Genomic DNA, 18816 nt, shown 5'->3' on the forward strand with positions numbered 1-18816 from the left:
ATCTCGTTCTGCGTTCTGTTCTAAGGGGCGGTTCCCGGCCGTTAACGGTACATGGGAGCCTGATATTAATAAGGGAAAACCATTGCATAACGGTCTATTTATCTGGACATCTTTGGGCAACGCATTTGTAGGCTAATAGGTAACAAACAATACACATTTTAAAAGTCACAAGTATGTTTACTGAGTTAACGTTTCATAATACTGATTTGAAAGTGAGCAAGTAAACCACCTGTGCTTCAGTTATTGCAAATATTCATACCGAAGGGTTGACAATTGGTTCTGCACGTAGGCTTCCTACCTCGCGTTTAAATTATAATTATTTAGTGCATGTAGCTACATTGTGGCATAGAATATATGGTTGACTTGTATCTTTCTTTACTTGGTGCAAGATACAGTTGTAACTTTTAAAGTTGCATTGTCGCCGACGGATGGCGCTAATACGCTATCGGATTGTATCAAACCTTCCTCCTTGCATGTCACATGACCCTGTAGTGTAGCGGAAACAGGACCAACAAACTAAAGGTACTTTTTTTATGCAGCTATTAATGATATAAAAACAGATCTGACTTCACATTATGTGCATGCTTCCAACGCGCTGAATATTGGCAGAGCAGACAGTGCAGATTGTTAGCCAGCTAACCAACTTCAGTGTGTAAACTAGCTAACGTAGCTAGCTTATCATCTAACAGCTGTTACACACAAGTTATTGTGGCAAATGTAGCGTGACTTTTCTTGTAGTTCAGTTGAGTAGACTATTTAATAAACAATATTGATAAAATATCGTCTTAAATGGATTTCTTTTTTTTGTCGGCCGCAGCTGTTTTCTTCACAGGGTTTTGTGTAACGTTTGCACATGCGCAAAACGTTTAGAAAACGGGGAAAAGGTACTTGGCGCGGGAGCAAATCGACAACAACACTACAGGTCTCTCTCTCTCTCCCTTTCGCAGTACTATTAGCGATGTGGCAGGACTAGAGACACAGTGATGCCAGCTATAGAGCAGGTCCGTCTGGGTAGAAAGCGCACCCTACCCCCGTGCCCCAACCCCCTCTTCCTCCAGTGGCTGACAGAGTTACGGGACCAGGCAGTAGAGAGGGGTCAGAAGACACAGTACGTTTACCAGAAGGTAACTAACACACACTCGGGCTGTAATGACTTGCACTATGTGTATCAGAAGGTAACTAGCTACATAAGCTGCTGGGTTGGAACAAAACCCTTCACACCCCAGGACACTTTCTGCATGCTACTGTGGAGACCCTCCGGGCGTGCAGGCTATTGTTCCAGACCAGCACTAAAACAGACCTGACTCATTGCTAAACGAGATCATCATCCAGTCCTTGACTATCTGAATCAGGTGTGTTAGTGCTGGGCTAGAACAAAATCCTGCACCGAAGAACACTATTAGCTAACGAGACATGTTTTCTGTTGCATATTTACATTTATGTCATTTAGCAGACGCTCTTATCCAGAGCGACTTACAAATTGGTGCATTCACCTTATAGCCAGTGGGATAACCACTTTACAATGTGTTTTTTTAATTTTTTTTATTATACATTTTTTTGGGGGGGGGGGTGGGTTGGGGTAAGGGAGGGTTAGAATGATTACTTTATCCTATCCCAGGTATTCCTTAAAGAGGTGGGGTTTCAAATGTCCATATCCCTCCCCCTCTCCATCTCGCCAGGCTATCAGTTCATTGAAGAAGTACCCCCTACCCCTCCGGAACGCTCGAGAGGCAAAGATTCTACAGAACTTTGGAGACGGAATCTGCAAGATACTGGATGAGAAGTTACAGAGGCATTACAGAGAGAACGGTGAGATGGAGGGAGAGAGAGAGAGGCGCAGTGGTCTAAGGCACTGCATCGCAGTGCTAACTGTGCCACTAGAGATCCTGGTTCGAATCCAGGCTCTGTCGCAGCCGGCCGCGACCGGGAGACTCATGGGCGGCGCACAATTGGCCCAGCGTCGTCCAGGGTAGGGAAGGGAATGGCCGGCAGGGATGTAGCTCAGTTGATAGAGCATGGCGTTTGCAACGCCAGGGTTGTGGGTTTGATTCCCACGGGGGGCCAGTATAAAAAAATTATATATATGTATTCACTAACTGTAAGTCGCTCTGGATAAGAGCGTCTGCTAAATGACTAAAATGTAAAATGTAAAAATGTGAGAGCAAAAGAGAGGGAGGTAAATGATGCAAGATATTGGATGAGAAGTTAGAGGCATTGCAGAGAGAAATGGGGAGAGGGAGGGGAAGGCTATATAGAGAGAGATGGATGAAGGATGGGAGGTGTACTGGACTGGAGAAAGGGAGAGATACAGAAATGTGAAGATGGATGGAGTGATAGATTGATAATAAGTTAATCCTCCCACTCCTCCCTCCCACCCCCTTCCAGGTCCGGACGCTCCCATCCACTCCCTCCCCAGCGGTGTGACGGTGGCCCCTAGTTGCCATAGCAACAACAACCTGGCTCAGCCCACCAAAGAGCCCTCTAGGAAAGAGAGGGAAGGAGGGAGGAGGAAGAGAGAATACGTGCCCCAGAAGAGGTCTGGAGGCTATGCTGTTCTGCTAACACTCTACAGAGAGTCTCAGGTCTGTTCACTCTCTTTCACCTTCTGTCGCTTTTCAGTGATGTCATCCTCCTATTTTCGCTTTTTTGTGTGTCATATCTCCCTATTTTACCCCTCCCAGCCTGTCCCCCCCTCCCCTCCCAGCCTGTCCCTCTCTCCCCTCCCACCCTGTCCCTCCCTCCCCTCCCACCCTGTCCCTCCCTCCCCTCCCAGCCTGTCCCCCCCTCCCCTCCCAGCCTGTCCCCCTCTCCCCTCCCACCCTGTCCCTCCCTCCCCTCCCAGCCTGTCCCCCTCTCCCCTCCCACCCTGTCCCCCTCTCCCCTCCCAGCCTGTCCCTCCCTCCCCTCCCACCCTGTCCCTCTCTCCCCTCCCAGCCTGTCCCCCTCTCCCCTCCCACCCTGTCCCCCTCTCCCCTCCCAGCCTGTCCCTCCCTCCCCTCCCAGCCTGTCCCTCTCTCCCCTCCCAGCATGTCCCTCTCTCCCCTCCCAGCCTGTCCCCCTCTCCCCTCCCAGCCTGTCCCTCTCAACTCTCCCAGCCTGTCCCTCTCTCCCCTCCCAGCCTGTCCCTCTCTCCCCTCCCAGCCTGTCCCTCCCCTCCCAGCCTGTCCCCCTCTCCCCTCCCAGCCTGTCCCCCTCTCCCCTCCCAGCCTGTCCCTCTCTCCCCTCCCAGCCTGTCCCTCCCTCCCCTCCCAGCCTGTCCCTCTCCCCACCCAGCCTGTCCCTCCCTCCCCTCCCAGCCTGTCCCTCTCTCCCCTCCCAGCCTGTCCCTCCCTCCCCTCCCAGCCTGTCCCTCTCAACTCTCCCAGCCTGTCCCCCTCTCCCCTCCCAGCCTGTCCCTCCCTCCCCTCCCAGCCTGTCCCTCCCTCCCCTCCCAGCCTGTCCCTCTCTCCCCTCCCAGCCTGTCCCCCTCTCCCCTCCCAGCCTGTCCCTCCCTCCCCTCCCAGCCTGTCCCTCCCTCCCCTCCCAGCCTGTCCCTCTCTCCCCTCCCAGCCTGTCCCTCCCTCCCCTCCCAGCCTGTCCCTCTCAACTCTCCCAGCCTGTCCCCCTCTCCCCTCCCAGCCTGTCCCTCCCTCCCCTCCCAGCCTGTCCCTCTCTCCCCACCCAGCATGTCCCTCCCTCCCCTCCCAGCCTGTCCCTCTCAACTCTCCCAGCCTGTCCCCCTCTCCCCTCCCAGCCTGTCCCTCCCTCCCCTCCCAGCCTGTCCCTCTCAACTCTCCCAGCCTGTCCCCCTCTTTTTCCCAGCCTGTCCCTCCCTCCCCTCCCAGCCTGTCCCTCTCAACTCTCCCAGCCTGTCCCTCCCTCCCCTCCCAGCCTGTCCCTCTCTCCCCTCCCAGCCTGTCCCTCCCTCCCCTCCCAGCCTGTCCCTCTCTCCCCTCCCAGCCTGTCCCTCTCTCCCCATCTTTGATCTTTCACTCCTCTCTCTCTCTCTCCCTCCTCTCAGAAGAAGCAGAAGGATCTGTGCACTCTGTGATTGCAGTTACAGTTAATGTAAGTAAGATGCTCTTTGGTTTCTCAGGCGTGTGACATTGATCGTAGTCCCTCTTCTCTCTCCAGGTTCCTGGTGGTAAAGGCTTTATGTTTAAACTGGAGCTACAGGCTGAGGCTCAGCATCTGTGTGACAAGTCCTTCTCTGTGGTGAGTCTGAGCCACATTCATACAACGTTGCTACAACATTCACACATTGACACAACGTTGCTACAACATTGACACAACGTTGCTGCAACATTGACACAACGTTGCTGCAACATTGACACAACGTTGCTGCAACATTGACACAACGTTGCTGCAACATTGACACAACGTTGCTGCAACATTGACACAACGTTGCTGCAACATTGACACAACGTTGCTGCAACATTGACACAACGTTGCTGCAACATAACTCTGAGGTCTCTTGTCATGCTAGCACAATCAATCAATGACTCTAACATACCCTCTTCCCTTCCCCTCTTCTCCTCTGTCCTCCCCCCTCCTCCCTCCTGTCCTCTGTCCTCCTCCCCCCTGTCCTCTGTCCTCCTCCCCCCTGTCCTCTGTCCTCCTCCTCCCCCCTATCCTCTGTCCTCCTTTCCCCTGTCCTCTGTCCTCCTCCCGCCTGTCCTCTGTCCTCCTCCCCGTCCTCTGTCCTCCTCCCCCCTGTCCTCTGTCCTCCTTTCCCCTGTCCTCTGTCCTCCTCCCGCCTGTCCTCTGTCCTCCTCCCCGTCCTCTGTCCTCCTCCCCCCTGTCCTCTGTCCTCCTCCCCGTCCTCTGTCCTCCTCCCCCTGTCCTCTGTCCTCCTTCCCCCTGTCCTCTGTCCTCCTCCCTTCCTGTCCTCTGTCCTCCTCCACCCTATCCTCTGTCCTCCCTTTCCCCTGTCCTCTGTCCTCCTTCCCCCGTCTTCTGTGTTCCTTCCCCCCTGTCCTCTGTCCTCCTTCCCCCCTGTCCTCTGTCCTCCTCCCCTCTGTCCTCCTCCCCCATGTCCTCTGTCCTCCTCCCCCATGTCCTCTGTCCTCCTCCCCCTATCTTCTGTCCTCCTCCCCCCTATCCTCTGTCCTCCTCCCCCCTGTGTTCCTCCCCCATGTCCTCTGTCCTCCTCCCCCATGTCCTCCCTTCCCCCTGTCCTCTGTCCTCCTCCCCCCTGTCCTCTGTCCTCCTTCCCCTCTGGTCGCCTGCAGCCTGACCTAGGTAGTAAATACACAGCCTGGTCCTCAGTCAGTACCCTGATACAGAAAGACCTGGTGGTGAAGACCCACAACCCCGCCAGGTAAACGACTACGCCTTGTCTTCTCTTCTTTTTCAAACTCTGTTTTCTTCCTACTTCGTTTGTTCTTCTTCACTTGTCACTTTCTCTGTTACCTTGTAGTAGCCGATCTCTTTCCATCTCTCTCTGTCCCCTGTCCTCTGTCCTCCTCCCCTCTGTCCTCCTCCCCCTGTCCTCCTTGTAGTAGCCAATCTCTTTCCATCTCTCTCTGTCCCCTGTCCTCCTCCCCCCTGTCCTCTGTCCTCCTCCCCGCTGTCCTCCTTGTAGTAGCCGATCTCTTTCCATCTCTCTCTGTCCCCTGTCCTCTGTCCTCCTCCCCACTGTCCTCCTTGTAGTAGCCGATCTCTTTCCATCTCTCTCTGTCCTCTGTCCTCCTCCCCCCTGTCCTCCTTGTAGTAGCCGATCTCTTTCCATCTCTCTGTCCTCCTGTCCTCTGTCCTCCTCCCCCCTGTCCTCCTTGTAGTAGCCGATCTCTTTCCATCTCTCTCTGTCCCTCATCCCCCTCTCCTAGGTATTCTCTGACTGAGCTGGGGTTGGCCCTGGCAGAGAGACTAGAGGACGGAGAGAGAGAACGAGAAGAGGACAGGAGGAGTGAAGTGGGGGAAGAGGAGGAGGGAAGTGGGCGGGGCGTTGTTGACCTTACTGCCGAGGAGGAGGAGAAAGAGAAGAGAACAGAGTGAGTGAATGAGAGAGAGGAAGGAGAGATGGACACACACACATTATGTTTTATCATTGCTGTTTTGATAGTTTTGTTTGACTTAATTTGTTTGATCATTGTGGTAATGTATTTGACTAAGAATCGTTTCTCTCTCTATTTCTCTTGGTCTGTGGTAGGCCCACAGCGAGGCCTACCCCGGCAGCCTATGTTGCCCAGAGAGGGAGTGAGGTGCCTGGGGTAAGCTCCTCAGGAAAGCCCCAGGCTGTAGAGACAAAGACTAGGCCGGCTGGAGGCTGTCTGTACCCAGGCAGTTATGACATAGTGCTATGTGTGGACTTCATTGAGACTACTGGGTAAGAGGTGTGTCTGTGTGGTTGAGTTTGAGGTTTCTGTGTAGACACAACATGTGTGCGCGCAAGTGATGGGGGGGAAAAAATCCATAGTTACATATTGGGATATTATTTTGGACTATATATCATAATATTATTTTTGCGCTAGTTGGCAGTACCTGCAACAAAACTCCAGTATCTTTCCTTCATAGCTTGTTCTAGGTAGCTTGGCGGGTAGGAGCGTTGGGCCAGAAAGGTTGCTGAATCGAATCCCCGAGCTGACAAGGCAAAAATCTGTCGTTCTGCCCCTGAGCAAGGCAGTTAACCCACTGTTCCCCGGGCGCCGATGACGTGGATGTCCATTAAGGCAGCCCCCCCGCACCTCTCTGATTCAGAGGGATTGGGTTAAATGTGGAAGACACATTTCAGTCGAATGCATTCAGTGGTACAACTGACTAGATATCACCCTTTCCTTTCTCCATGTTCTTTTTAAATAGGGAGACAATTTGTTTTCAGAACTTGTGTTTCCATGATCGATCGAAACGGGTTTTCTCATGGCTCTCTCTGTCCGTCTGCAGCAGACATATGGTGAGCAATATGTTTGGAACATCGAATCGTAAAATAAAATCACAGTATCGAATCGCAAAACATAGAATCGTGAGAATCGCAATACATATCGTATCAGCACCTAATTATCATGATAATATCATATCGTGAGGTCCCTGGTAATTCAATACATATCGTATCAGCACCTAATTATCATGATCATATCGTATCGGGAGGTCCCTGGTAATTCAATACATATCGTATCAGCACCTAATTATCATGATAATATGGTATCGTGAGGTCCCTGGTAATTCAATACATATCGTATCAGCACCTAATTATCATGATAATATGGTATCGTGAGGTCCCTGGTAATTCAATACATATCGTATCAGCACCTAATTATCATGATAATATGGTATCGTGAGGTCCCTGGTAATTCAATACATATCGTATCAGCACCTAATTATCATGATCATATCGTATCGGGAGGTCCCTGGTAATTCAATACATATCGTATAAGCACCTAATTATCATGATAATATGGTATCGGGAGGTCCCTGGTAATTCAATACATATCGTATCAGCACCTAATTATCAGGATAATATGGTATCGGGAGGTCCCTGGTAATTCAATACATATCGTATCAGCACCTAATTATCATGATAATATGGTATCGGGAGGTCCCTGGTAATTCAATACATATCGTATCAGCACCTAATTATCAGGATAATATGGTATCGGGAGGTCCCTGGTAATTCAATACATATCGTATCAGCACCTAATTATCATGATAATATGGTATCGGGAGGTCCCTGGTAATTCAATACATATCGTATCAGCACCTAATTATCATGATAATATCATATTGTGAGATCCCTGGTAATTCAATACATATCGTATAAGCACCTAATTATCATGATAATATGGTATCGGGAGGTCCCTGGTAATTCAATACATATCGTATCAGCACCTAATTATCATGATAATATCGTGTCGTGAGATCCCTGGTAATTCAATACATATCGTATAAGCACCTAATTATCAGGATAATATGGTATCGGGAGGTCCCTGGTAATTCAATACATATCGTATCAGCACCTAATTATCAGGATAATATGGTATCGGGAGGTCCCTGGTAATTCAATACATATCGTATCAGCACCTAATTATCATGATAATATGGTATCGGGAGGTCCCTGGTAATTCAATACATATCGTATCAGCACCTAATTATCATGATAATATCATATCGGGAGGTCCCTGGTAATTCAATACATATCGTATAAGCACCTAATTATCATGATAATATGGTATCGTGAGGTCCCTGGTAATTCCCAGCCCAAGTGTGCATGAGCGTGTGTGTGTTAATGCGTTCCTCCTGTGTGTGTGTGTGTGTGTGTGTGTTAATGCGTTCCTCCTGTGTGTGTGTGTGTGTGTGTGTGTGTTAATGCGTTCCTCCTGTGTGTGTGTGTTAATGCGTTCCTCCTGTGTGTGTGTGTGTGTGTGTGTGTGTGTGTGTGTGTGTGTGTGCATGCGAAGGGGCAGCACAGCCTGTAAGCAGGAGCTGGTGAAGGAGCTGCAGAGGAACGGCGTAACCTTTGACGTCAGGAAGTTAAACGTAGGTGACTTCCTGTGGGTGGCCAAGGAGAGGGTCGCTCCCGTGTCAGGTAACTGAGCTCGTCGTCTTTTTGTCTGTGCTGAAAGTGAGGGCGTTATGAAAGTCAATGCCAGACTATACCATGTATATACCACTAGATGGCGGCCTTGTTAATGGCTTATAATCACCATTCATCTGGCAGTTTCCTCAGGACATTATTGCTTTGTTGAACAGTTATGTGAAATACTTTTTGACAGGTTCTTTTGAATATCCATTCATGTTTTATTTTCAACCTACTCTTCCTCCCTCACACACACACTATCTTTACCCCCACCCCTCCCTCTCTCTCTCTCTCTCTCTCTCTCTCTCGCTCTCTCTCTCGCCCCCACCCCTCTCTCTCTGTCTCCCTGTGTCTCTCTCTCTCTCTCTCTCTGTCTCTCTCTCTCTCCCCCACCCCTCTCTCTCTCTGTCCTCTCTCTCTCGCCCCCACCCCTCTCTCTCTCTGTCCTCTCTCTCTCTCCCCCACCCCTCTCTCTCTTGCTCTCTCTCTCCCCCACCCCTCTCTCTCTTGCTCTCTCTCTCTCCCCCACCCCTCTCTCTCTCTCCCCCACCCCTCTCTCTCTTGCTCTCTCTCTCCCCCATCCCTCCCTCTCTCCCTCCCTCTCTCTCTCTCCCTCTCCTTCTCTCTCTCTCTCTCTCTCTCTCCCCCATCCCTCCCCCCTCCAGGTCAGTTGCGTGCCCCCCAAGGTAGGGAGCTGGTCCTTGATTACATCATTGAGAGGAAGAGGATGGACGACTTGTGTGGTAGCATCATCGATGGACGATTCAGGGAACAGAAGGTATGTAGGTGTGTGCTCATGGGTAACTAGTAGGATTCATCAACATACTGCTTTTTCCCTGCAGTTAGTTTTCAGACATTTCATTCTCTCTCTCTCTCCCTCCCTCCCTCCCTCCCTCCCTCCCTCCCTCCCTCCCTCAGTTTCGTCTGAAGAGGTGTGGTCTACAGAAACCTATCTACCTGGTGGAGGAGTGTGGCTCTGCTGCTGCTCACCTGAGCTTACCTGAGACCACCCTACATCAGGCTATAGTTAATACACAGGTAGACCTGAGACCACCCTACAGCAGGCTATAGTTAATACACAGGTAGACCTGAGACCACCCTACATCAGGCTATAGTTAATACACAGGTAGACCTGAGACCACCCTACAGCAGGCTATAGTTAATACACAGGTAGACCTGAGACCACCCTACAGCAGACTATAGTTAATACACAGGTACACCTGAGACCACCCTACAGCAGACTATAGTTAATACACAGGTACACCTGAGACCACCCTACAGCAGACTATAGTTAATACACAGGTAGACCTGATACCACCCTACAGCAGACTATAGTTAATACACAGGTGGACCTGAGACCACCCTACAGCAGACTATAGTTAATACACAGATACACCTGAGACCACCCTACAGCAGACTATAGTTAATACACAGGTACACCTGAGACCACCCTACAGCAGACTATAGTTAATACACAGATACACCTGAGACCACCCTACAGCAGACTATAGTTAATACACAGGTAGACCTGAGACCACCCTACAGCAGACTATAGTTAATACACAGGTACACCTGAGACCACCCTACAGCAGGCTATAGTTAATACACAGGTACACCTGAGACCACCCTACAGCAGACTATAGTTAATACACAGGTACACCTGAGACCACCCTACAGCAGGCTATAGTTAATACACAGGTAGACCTGAGACCACCCTACAGCAGACTATAGTTAATACACAGGTAGACCTGAGACCACCCTACAGCAGGCTATAGTTAATACACAGGTGGACCTGAGACCACCCTACAGCAGACTATAGTTAATACACAGGTAGACCTGAGACCACCCTACAGCAGACTATAGTTAATACACAGATACACCTGAGACCACCCTACAGCAGACTATAGTTAATACACAGGTACACCTGAGACCACCCTACAGCAGACTATAGTTAATACACAGGTGGACCTGAGACCACCCTACAGCAGACTATAGTTAATACACAGGTAGACCTGAGACCACCCTACAGCAGACTATAGTTAATACACAGATACACCTGAGACCACCCTACAGCAGACTATAGTTAATACACAGATACACCTGAGACCACCCTACAGCAGACTATAGTTAATACACAGGTAGACCTGAGACCACCCTACAGCAGACTATAGTTAATACACAGGTAGACCTGAGACCACCCTACAGCAGACTATAGTTAATACACAGGTAGACCTGAGACCACCCTACAGCAGACTATAGTTAATACACAGGTAGACCTGAGACCACCCTACAGCAGACTATAGTTAATACACAGGTAGACCTGAGACCACCCTACAGCAGGCTATAGTTAATGTAACCTCACTCCTCATCTTAAATTTCTCCACTCGCGTTGCTGAATTGCTAGCTTTTCAGTGGCGCAACTGGTTATGTTTCATTATAACTGGCTATGTTTCATTACCACTGGTTATGTTTCATTATAACTGGCTATGTTTCATTACCACTGGTTATGTTTCAATACAACTGGCTATGTTTCATTACAACTGGCTATGTTTCAATACAACTGGCTATGACTTACCTTTCCAACTCTGTCAGGTGGTAGATGGCTTCTTTGTGAAGAGAGTCCAGGATGTGAAGGAGTCTGTGGCCTACCTCACTGTCATGACCCGATACCTCACCAAACTATATCAGGTAACTATATACACACAGATACACACACACACACACACACTTGACCAGATGCCTCACCAAGGTACTTATAAAAGCCTATTTCCCACCATAACCTGAGGGATTTGCACGATAACTTTTCTTTCATTTTCATTGCGGCATTGGAAAGGCGCAACGCTTTGCTCACCATTCACAATTCTTAGTTGTATTAAGCAAGTTTAAAAGATTGACGTTTCGGCCTACAATGGCCGCCTTCTTCATATTTGATTTTGCCACAAATGAAAATGTGGCACTGACTCGCCCATGGATTGATGTTTCAGCATCGTCTCGATGAATCAATCAATTTTATTTTATATAGCCCTTCTTACATCAGCTAATATCTCGAAGTGCTGTACAGAAACCCAGCCTAAAACCCCAAACAGCTAGTAATGCAGGTGTAGAAGCACGGTGGCTAGGAAAAACTCCCTAGAAAGGCGAAAACCTAGGAAGAAACCTAGAGAGGAACCAGGCTATGAGGGGTGGCCAGTCCTCTTCTGGCTGTGCCGGGTGGAGATTATAACAGAACCATGCCAAGATGTTCAAAAATGTTCATAAGTGACAAGCATGGTCAAATAATAATCAGGAATAAATCTCAGTTGGCTTTTCATAGCCGATCATTAAGAGTTGAAAACAGCAGGTCTGGGACAGGTAGGGGTTCCATAACCGCAGGCAGAACAGTTGAAACTGGAATAGCAGCAAGGCCAGGCGGACTGGGGACAGCAAGGAGTCACCACGGCCGGTAGTCCCGACGTATGGTCCTAGGGCTCAGGTCTCTCAGTTGGCTTTTCATAGCCGATCATTAAGAGTTGAAAACAGCAGGTCTGGGACAGGTAGGGGTTTCGTAACCGCAGGCAGAACAGTTGAAACTGGAATAGCAGCAAGGCCAGGCGGACTGGGGACAGCAAGGTGTCATCATGCCCGGTAGTCCTGACGTATGGTCCTAGGGCTCAGGTTCTCAGAGAGAAAGAGAGAACGAGAGAATTAGAGAGAGCATACTTAAATTCACACAGGACACTGGATAAGACAGGAGAAGTACTCCAGGTATAACCAACTAACCCCAGCCCCCCGACACATAAACTACTGCAGCATAAATACTGGAGGCTGAGACAGGAGCGGTCCGGAGACACTGTGGCCCCATCCGAAGAAACCCCCGGACAGGGCCAAACAGGAAGGATATAACCCCACCCACTCTGCCAAAGCACAGCCCCCGCACCACTAGAGGGATATCCTCAACCACCAACTTACAATCCTGAGACAAGGCCGAGTATAGCCCACAGAGGTCTCCACCACAGCACAAACCAAGGGGGGGCGCCAACCCAGACAGGAAGATCACGTCAGTAACTCAACCCACTCAAGTGACGCACCCCTCCCAGGGACGGCATGAAAGAGCACCAGCAAGCCAGTGACTCAGCCCCTGCAACAGGGTTAGAGGCAGAGAACCCCAGTGGAGAGGGGAACCGGCCCGGCAGAGACAGCAAGGGCTGTTCGTTGCTCCAGAGCCTTTCCGTTCACCTTCACACTCCTGGGCCAGACTACACTCAATCATATGACCTACTGAAGAGATAAGTCTTCAGTAAAGACTTAAAGGTTGAGACCGAGTCTGCGTCTCTCACATGGGTAGGCAGACTGTTCCATAAAAATGGAGATCTATAGGAGAAAGCCCTGCCTCCCGCTGTTTGCTTAGAAATTCTAGGGACAATTAGGAGGCCTGCGTCTTGTGACCGTAGCGTACGTATTGGTATGTACGGCAGGACCAACTCGGAAAGATAGGTAGGAGCAAGCCCATGTAACGCTTTATAGGTTAACAGTAAAACCTTGAAATCAGCCCTTGCCTTAACAGGAAGCCAGTGTAGGGAAGCTAGCACTGGAGTAATATGATCAAATTTCTTGGTTCTAGTCAGGATTCTAGCAGCCGTATTTAGCACTAACTGAAGTTTATTTAGTGCTTTATCCGGGTAGCCGGAAAATAGAGCATTGCAGTAGTCTAACCTAGAAGTAACAAATGCATGGATTAATTTTTCTGCATCATTTTTGGACAGAAAATTTCTGATTTTTGCAATGTTACGTAGATGGAAAAAAGCTGTCCTTGAAACAGTCTTGATATGTTCGTCAAAAGAGAGATCAGTGTCAAGAGTAACGCCGAGGTCCTTCACAGTTTTATTTGAGACGACTTCGACTAGCTGAGAGTTCGGCCTTCGACTAGCTGGGTGCGACATGCACGCCCAGTTATAAGCCTGCTAGATGATTTTTTATTTTTTTAGGGGGTAGATCAGCTTTAATATTGCAGATAGATTGTGTCTTCCATAAATGTAATTGTCTGCATCATTTCCAATCCCCCATACACAGGCTATAGTTAACATACAGGGACACAGGTGTATTAACTATAGTCTGCTGTAGGGTGGTCTCAGGTCTACCTGTGTATTAACTATAGTCTGCTGTAGGGTGGTCTCAGGTCTACCTGTGTATTAACTATAGTCTGCTGTAGGGTGGTCTCAGGTGTACCTGTGTATTAACTATAGTCTGCTGTAGGGTGGTCTCAGGTGTACCTGTGTATTAACTATAGCCTGCTGTAGGGTGGTCTCAGGTCTACCTGTGTATTAACTATAGTCTGCTGTAGGGTGGTCTCAGGTCTACCTGTGTATTAACTATAGTCTGCTGTAGGGTGGTCTCAGGTCTACCTGTGTATTAACTATAGTCTGCTGTAGGGTGGTCTCAGGTCTACCTGTGTATTAACTATAGTCTGCTGTAGGGTGGTCTCAGGTGTACCTGTGTATTAACTATAGCCTGCTGTAGGGTGGTCTCAGGTCTACCTGTGTATTAACTATAGTCTGCTGTAGGGTGGTCTCAGGTCTACCTGTGTATTAACTATAGCCTGCTGTAGGGTGGTCTCAGGTCTACCTGTGTATTAACTATAGCCTGCTGTAGCATTTTTTTGTATATATATATATATATATACACATATGCGTACATCATTTCAAAAGGGTTTTCTAATGATCAATTAGCCTTTTAAAATGATAAACTTGGATTAGCAAACACAACGTGCCATTGGAACACAGGACTGATGGTTGCTGATAATGGGCCTCTTATTCGTGCCACCTATTCGTGGTCAAAAGTTTTGAGAATGACACATACTAATTTTCACGAAGTCCGCTGCCTCAGTTTTGATGATTGCAATTTGCATATACTCCAGAATGTCATGAAGAGTGATCAGACCAAATGAAAAGATGCTGGAGGAGTGCTTGATGCCATCTGTCAAGCATGGTGGAGGCAATGTGATGCTTTGGTGGTGATAAAGTGGCGCAGTGGTCTAAGGCTGTGCCACTAGAGATCCTGGTTCGAATCCAGGTTCGAATCCAGGCTCTGTCGTAGCCGGCCGTGACCGGGAGACCCATGGGGCGGCGCACAATTTGCCCAGCGTCGTCCAAAGTAGGGGAGGGAATGGCCGGCAGGGATGTAGCTCAGTTGGTAGAGCATGGCGTTTGCAACGCCAGGGTTGTGGGTTCGATTCCCACGGGGGGCCAGTATGAAAAATCTCAAAAATAACGTATGCACTCGCTAACTGTAAGTCGCTCTGGATAAGAGCGTCTGCTAAATGACTAAAATATAAATATAAATATAAAATATAAATATAAATATAAAGTGGGAGATTTGTACAGGGTAAAAGAGATCTTGAAGAAGGAAGGCTCACTCCATTTTGCAGCACCATGCCATACCCTGTGGACGGCGCTTGATTGGAGCCAATTTCCTCCTACAACAGGACAATGACCCAAAGCACAGCTCCAAACTATGCAATAACTATTTAGGGAAGAAGCAGTCAGCTGGTATTCTGTCTATAATGGAGTGGCCAGCACAGTCACCGGATCTCAACCCTATTGAGCTGTTGTGGGAGCAGCTTGACCGTATGGTACGTAAGAAGTGCCCATCAAGCCAATCCAACTTGTGGGAGGTGCTTCAGGAAGCATGGAGTGAAATCTCTTCAGTTTACCTCAACAAATTGACAACTAGAATGCCAAAGGTCTGAAAGGCTGTAATTGCTGCAAATGGAGGATTCTTTGACGAAAGCAAAGTTTGAAGGACACAATTATTATTTCAATTAAAAATCATTATTTCTGATCTTATCAATTTTTTATTTAACCTTTATTTAACTAGGCAAGTCAGTTAAGAACAAATTCTTATTTACAATGACAGCCTACACCGGCCAAACCCGGACGACGCTGGGCCAATTGTGCGCCGCCCTATGGGACTCCCAATCACGGCCGGTTGTGATACGGCCTGGAATCGAACCGGAGGTCTGTAGTGACGCCTCAAGCACTGAGATGCAGTGTCTTAGACCGCTGCGCCACTCGGGAGCTTCCTTTAAAGACTGTGTAACTACAGCAGACTATAGTTATTTCTGATTTACAACTACATTTAGACTGCATTTCCTATGCATTTTGCTATATTTCCTATTCAAACTCATTTCATGTATGTTTTCATGGAAAACAAGGACATTTCTAAGTGACCCCAAACTTTTGAACGGTAGTGTATGTATGTATGTATGTATGTATGTATGTATGTATGTATGTGTGTGTATGTATGTATGTATGTATGTATGTGTATATATATATATATATATATATATATATATATATACTACCGGTCAAACGTTTTAGAACACCTATTTACATTACATTTATTACATTTTAGTCATTTAGCAGACGCTCTTATCCAGAGCGACTTACAGTTAGTGAATACATATATTTTTTTATACTGGCCCCCCGTGGGAATCGAACCCACAACCCTGGCGTTGCAAACGCCATGCTCTATCAACTGAGCTACATCCCTGCCGGCCATTCCCTCCCCTACCCTGGACAACGCTGGGCCAATTGTGCGCCGCCCATGAGTCTCCCGGTCGCGGCCGGCTGCGACAGAGCCTGGATTCGAACCAGGATCTCTAGTGGCACAGTTAGCACTGCGATGCAGTGCCTTAGACCACTGCGCCACTCATTTACCTACACAGCTTTGCACACTCTTGGCATTCTCTCAACCAGCTTCACCTGGAATGCTTTTCCAGCAGTCTTGAAGGAGTTCCCACATATGCTGAGCACTTGTTGGCTGCTTTTCCTTAACTCTACGGTCCGACTCATCCCAAACCATCTCAATTTGGTTGAGGTCGGGGGATTGCGGAGGCCAGGTCATCTGATGCAGCACTCCATCACTCCTTCTTGGTAAAATAGTCCTTACACAGCCTGGAGGTGTGTTGGGTCATTGTCCTGTTGAAAAACAAAAGATAGTCCCACTAAGCCCAAACCAGATGGGATGGCGTATCGCTGCAGAATGCTGTGGTAGCCATGCTGGTTAAGTGTGCCTTGAATTCTAAATAAATCACTGACAGTGTCACCAGCAAAGCACCCCCACACCATAACACCTCCTCCTCCATGCTTTACGGTGGGAACTACACATGCGGAGATCATCCGTTCATCCACACCGCGTCTCACAAAGACACGGCGGTTGGAACCAAAAATCTCCAATTTGGACTCCAGACCAAAGGACACATTTCCACCGGTCTAATGTCCATTGCTCGTATTTCTTGGCCCAAGCAGGTCTCTTCTTATTATTGGTGTCCTTTAGTAGTGGTTTCTTTGCAGCAATTCGACCATGAAGGCCTGATTCACACAGTCCCCTCTGAACAGTTGATGTTTAGATGTGTCTGTTACTTGAACTCTGTGAAGCATTTATTTGGGCTGCAATTTCTGAGGCTGGTAACTCTAATAAACTTATCCTCTGCAGCAGAGGTAACTCTGGGTCTTCCATTCCTGTGGCGGTCCTCATGAGAGCCAGTTTCATCATAGCGCTTGATGGTTTTTGCGACTGCACTTGAAGAAACTTTCAAAGTTCTTGAAATGTTCTGGATCGACTGACCTTCATGTCTTAAAGTAATGATGGACTGTCGTTTCTCTTTGATATTTTGAGCTGTTCTTGCCATAATATGGACTTGGTCTTTTACGAAATAGGGCTATCTTCTGTATACCCCCCTACCTTGTCACAACACAACTGATTGGCTCAAACGCAATAAGAAGGAAAGAAATTCCACAAATTAACTTTTAAGAAGGCACACCTGTTAATTGAAATGCATTTCAGGTGAAGCTGGTTGAGAGAATGCCAAGAGTGTGCAAAGCTGTCATCAAGGCAAAATATAACATATATTTAGATTTCTTTAACCCTTTTTTTGGTTACTACATGATTCCATATGTGTTATTTCATTGTTTTGATGTCTTCACTATTATTCTACAATGCAGAAAATAGTAAAAAATAAACCCTTGAATGAGTAGGTGTTCTAAATCCTTTGACCGGTATTGTATATATACTGTATATATTAAAAAATATATTTTTTCCTTTATTATTTTCCCCTAACCCTACCACCCCTCCCCTAATTGGAGTAAACTAATGGACAACAACTCGTAGTCTTCTGCTGCCAGCTTATACATACTATATACATTTTACGGACCCAGTATAGTTTACAATAGTTATCTTTTGTTTGTTTTTCCCCATCCTTCAGCTCCACTCAACCCCTCCCGTCTATCTCTGAACACATCCAGTGTTGATTTCTATATTCTTCAACTGTTTCACAAAACGTTCTGAACCCTTTCTACTCTCATAGATTCTACATATTGTAAATTAAAGTTTTTTTTTTTTGCTATGGTTATTATTATATTTATCAATCGATTTGACTAAGACTTTTTAAATCACCCAGCAGTGCTATTTGCAGAGTTAGCTCCAGGTAAAATGTTACAAGCCTACTAGAGTTAGCGATATCCACAGTCGTAGTACGGATGAAGCCGGACCTGGAATGTGAAGCTAACTGAAGCTGGCTTTAAAAAAGCCTGAGTAGATCTAGTATACCATCTAGTAACTATCGTAGTATACCATCTAGCAACTATACACAAACACACACCTGATCTCACCAAGCTAGGCCAGCTAATGATATTGCAGTTTTTTGGATTCTACATTATTTTGAATAGAATAATTTTTTTTAAACTAAAAAAGGTAACTACAGTATTCAGCATTTGACTGGAGCCCCATACTGAATATAACTGTAATAAATAACACTGAGGTAAATGCCAACTCTGGTGCCTCATGTATCCATAAATATCATTCGTCAAATCACTGATTTTCATCCTATTATTTTTTGTTCTGATTTAGAACCGTACGTTGGTCTGTCGCTCCAGGGAGCTAGAGGGGGATAGACGGGAGGAGGAGGAGTGGGGCGGGGGGGAGAGAGAGAACCCCTCCTGTTCTCTCATCTCCTTCCCAGAGTTCAACCAAGGAGCTGTCAAGAACAAGGTAAAAGTGTGTGTGTGTGTGTGTGTGTGTTAACCCCCTCCCTGTCTCTCTACAGTGTTAACCCTCTCCCTGTCTCTACAGTGTTAACCCTCTCCCTGTCTCTACAGTGTTAACCCTCTCCCTGTCTCTACAGTGTTAACCCTCTCCCTGTCTCTCTACAGTGTTAACCCTCTCCCTGTCTCTACAGTGTTAACCCTCTCCCTGTCTCTACAGTGTTAACCCTCTCCCTGTCTCTACAGTGTTAACCCTCTCCCTGTCTCTACAGTGTTAACCCTCTCCCTGTCTCTACAGTGTTAACC

At 47.7% G+C, this 18816-nt stretch overlaps 1 protein-coding gene across 1 annotated transcript in view; it reads left to right on the top strand.

Annotated features, from left to right (window-relative positions):
• The first annotated feature begins 465 nt into the window (after window positions 1-465).
• mus81 (MUS81 structure-specific endonuclease subunit) overlaps window positions 466-18816 on the top strand; it is a 22164-nt gene continuing 3813 nt past the window's right edge. Inside the window, exons 1-13 of the mRNA XM_084156159.1 lie at window positions 466-522; window positions 948-1124; window positions 1680-1809; window positions 2386-2582; window positions 4114-4194; window positions 5211-5299; window positions 5808-5972; window positions 6131-6307; window positions 8373-8500; window positions 9157-9269; window positions 9410-9529; window positions 11084-11179; window positions 18377-18517. Of these exons, the coding sequence (XP_084012285.1) occupies window positions 984-1124; window positions 1680-1809; window positions 2386-2582; window positions 4114-4194; window positions 5211-5299; window positions 5808-5972; window positions 6131-6307; window positions 8373-8500; window positions 9157-9269; window positions 9410-9529; window positions 11084-11179; window positions 18377-18517 (1578 nt within the window). The 5' untranslated portion in view covers window positions 466-522; window positions 948-983. The remainder of the gene's footprint in view (window positions 523-947; window positions 1125-1679; window positions 1810-2385; window positions 2583-4113; window positions 4195-5210; window positions 5300-5807; window positions 5973-6130; window positions 6308-8372; window positions 8501-9156; window positions 9270-9409; window positions 9530-11083; window positions 11180-18376; window positions 18518-18816) is intronic.

The sequence above is a fragment of the Coregonus lavaretus genome (assembly GCF_964263955.1).
Source record: "Coregonus lavaretus genome assembly, chromosome: 39".
In the NCBI taxonomy this organism is placed as follows: Eukaryota; Metazoa; Chordata; class Actinopteri; order Salmoniformes; family Salmonidae; genus Coregonus; species Coregonus lavaretus.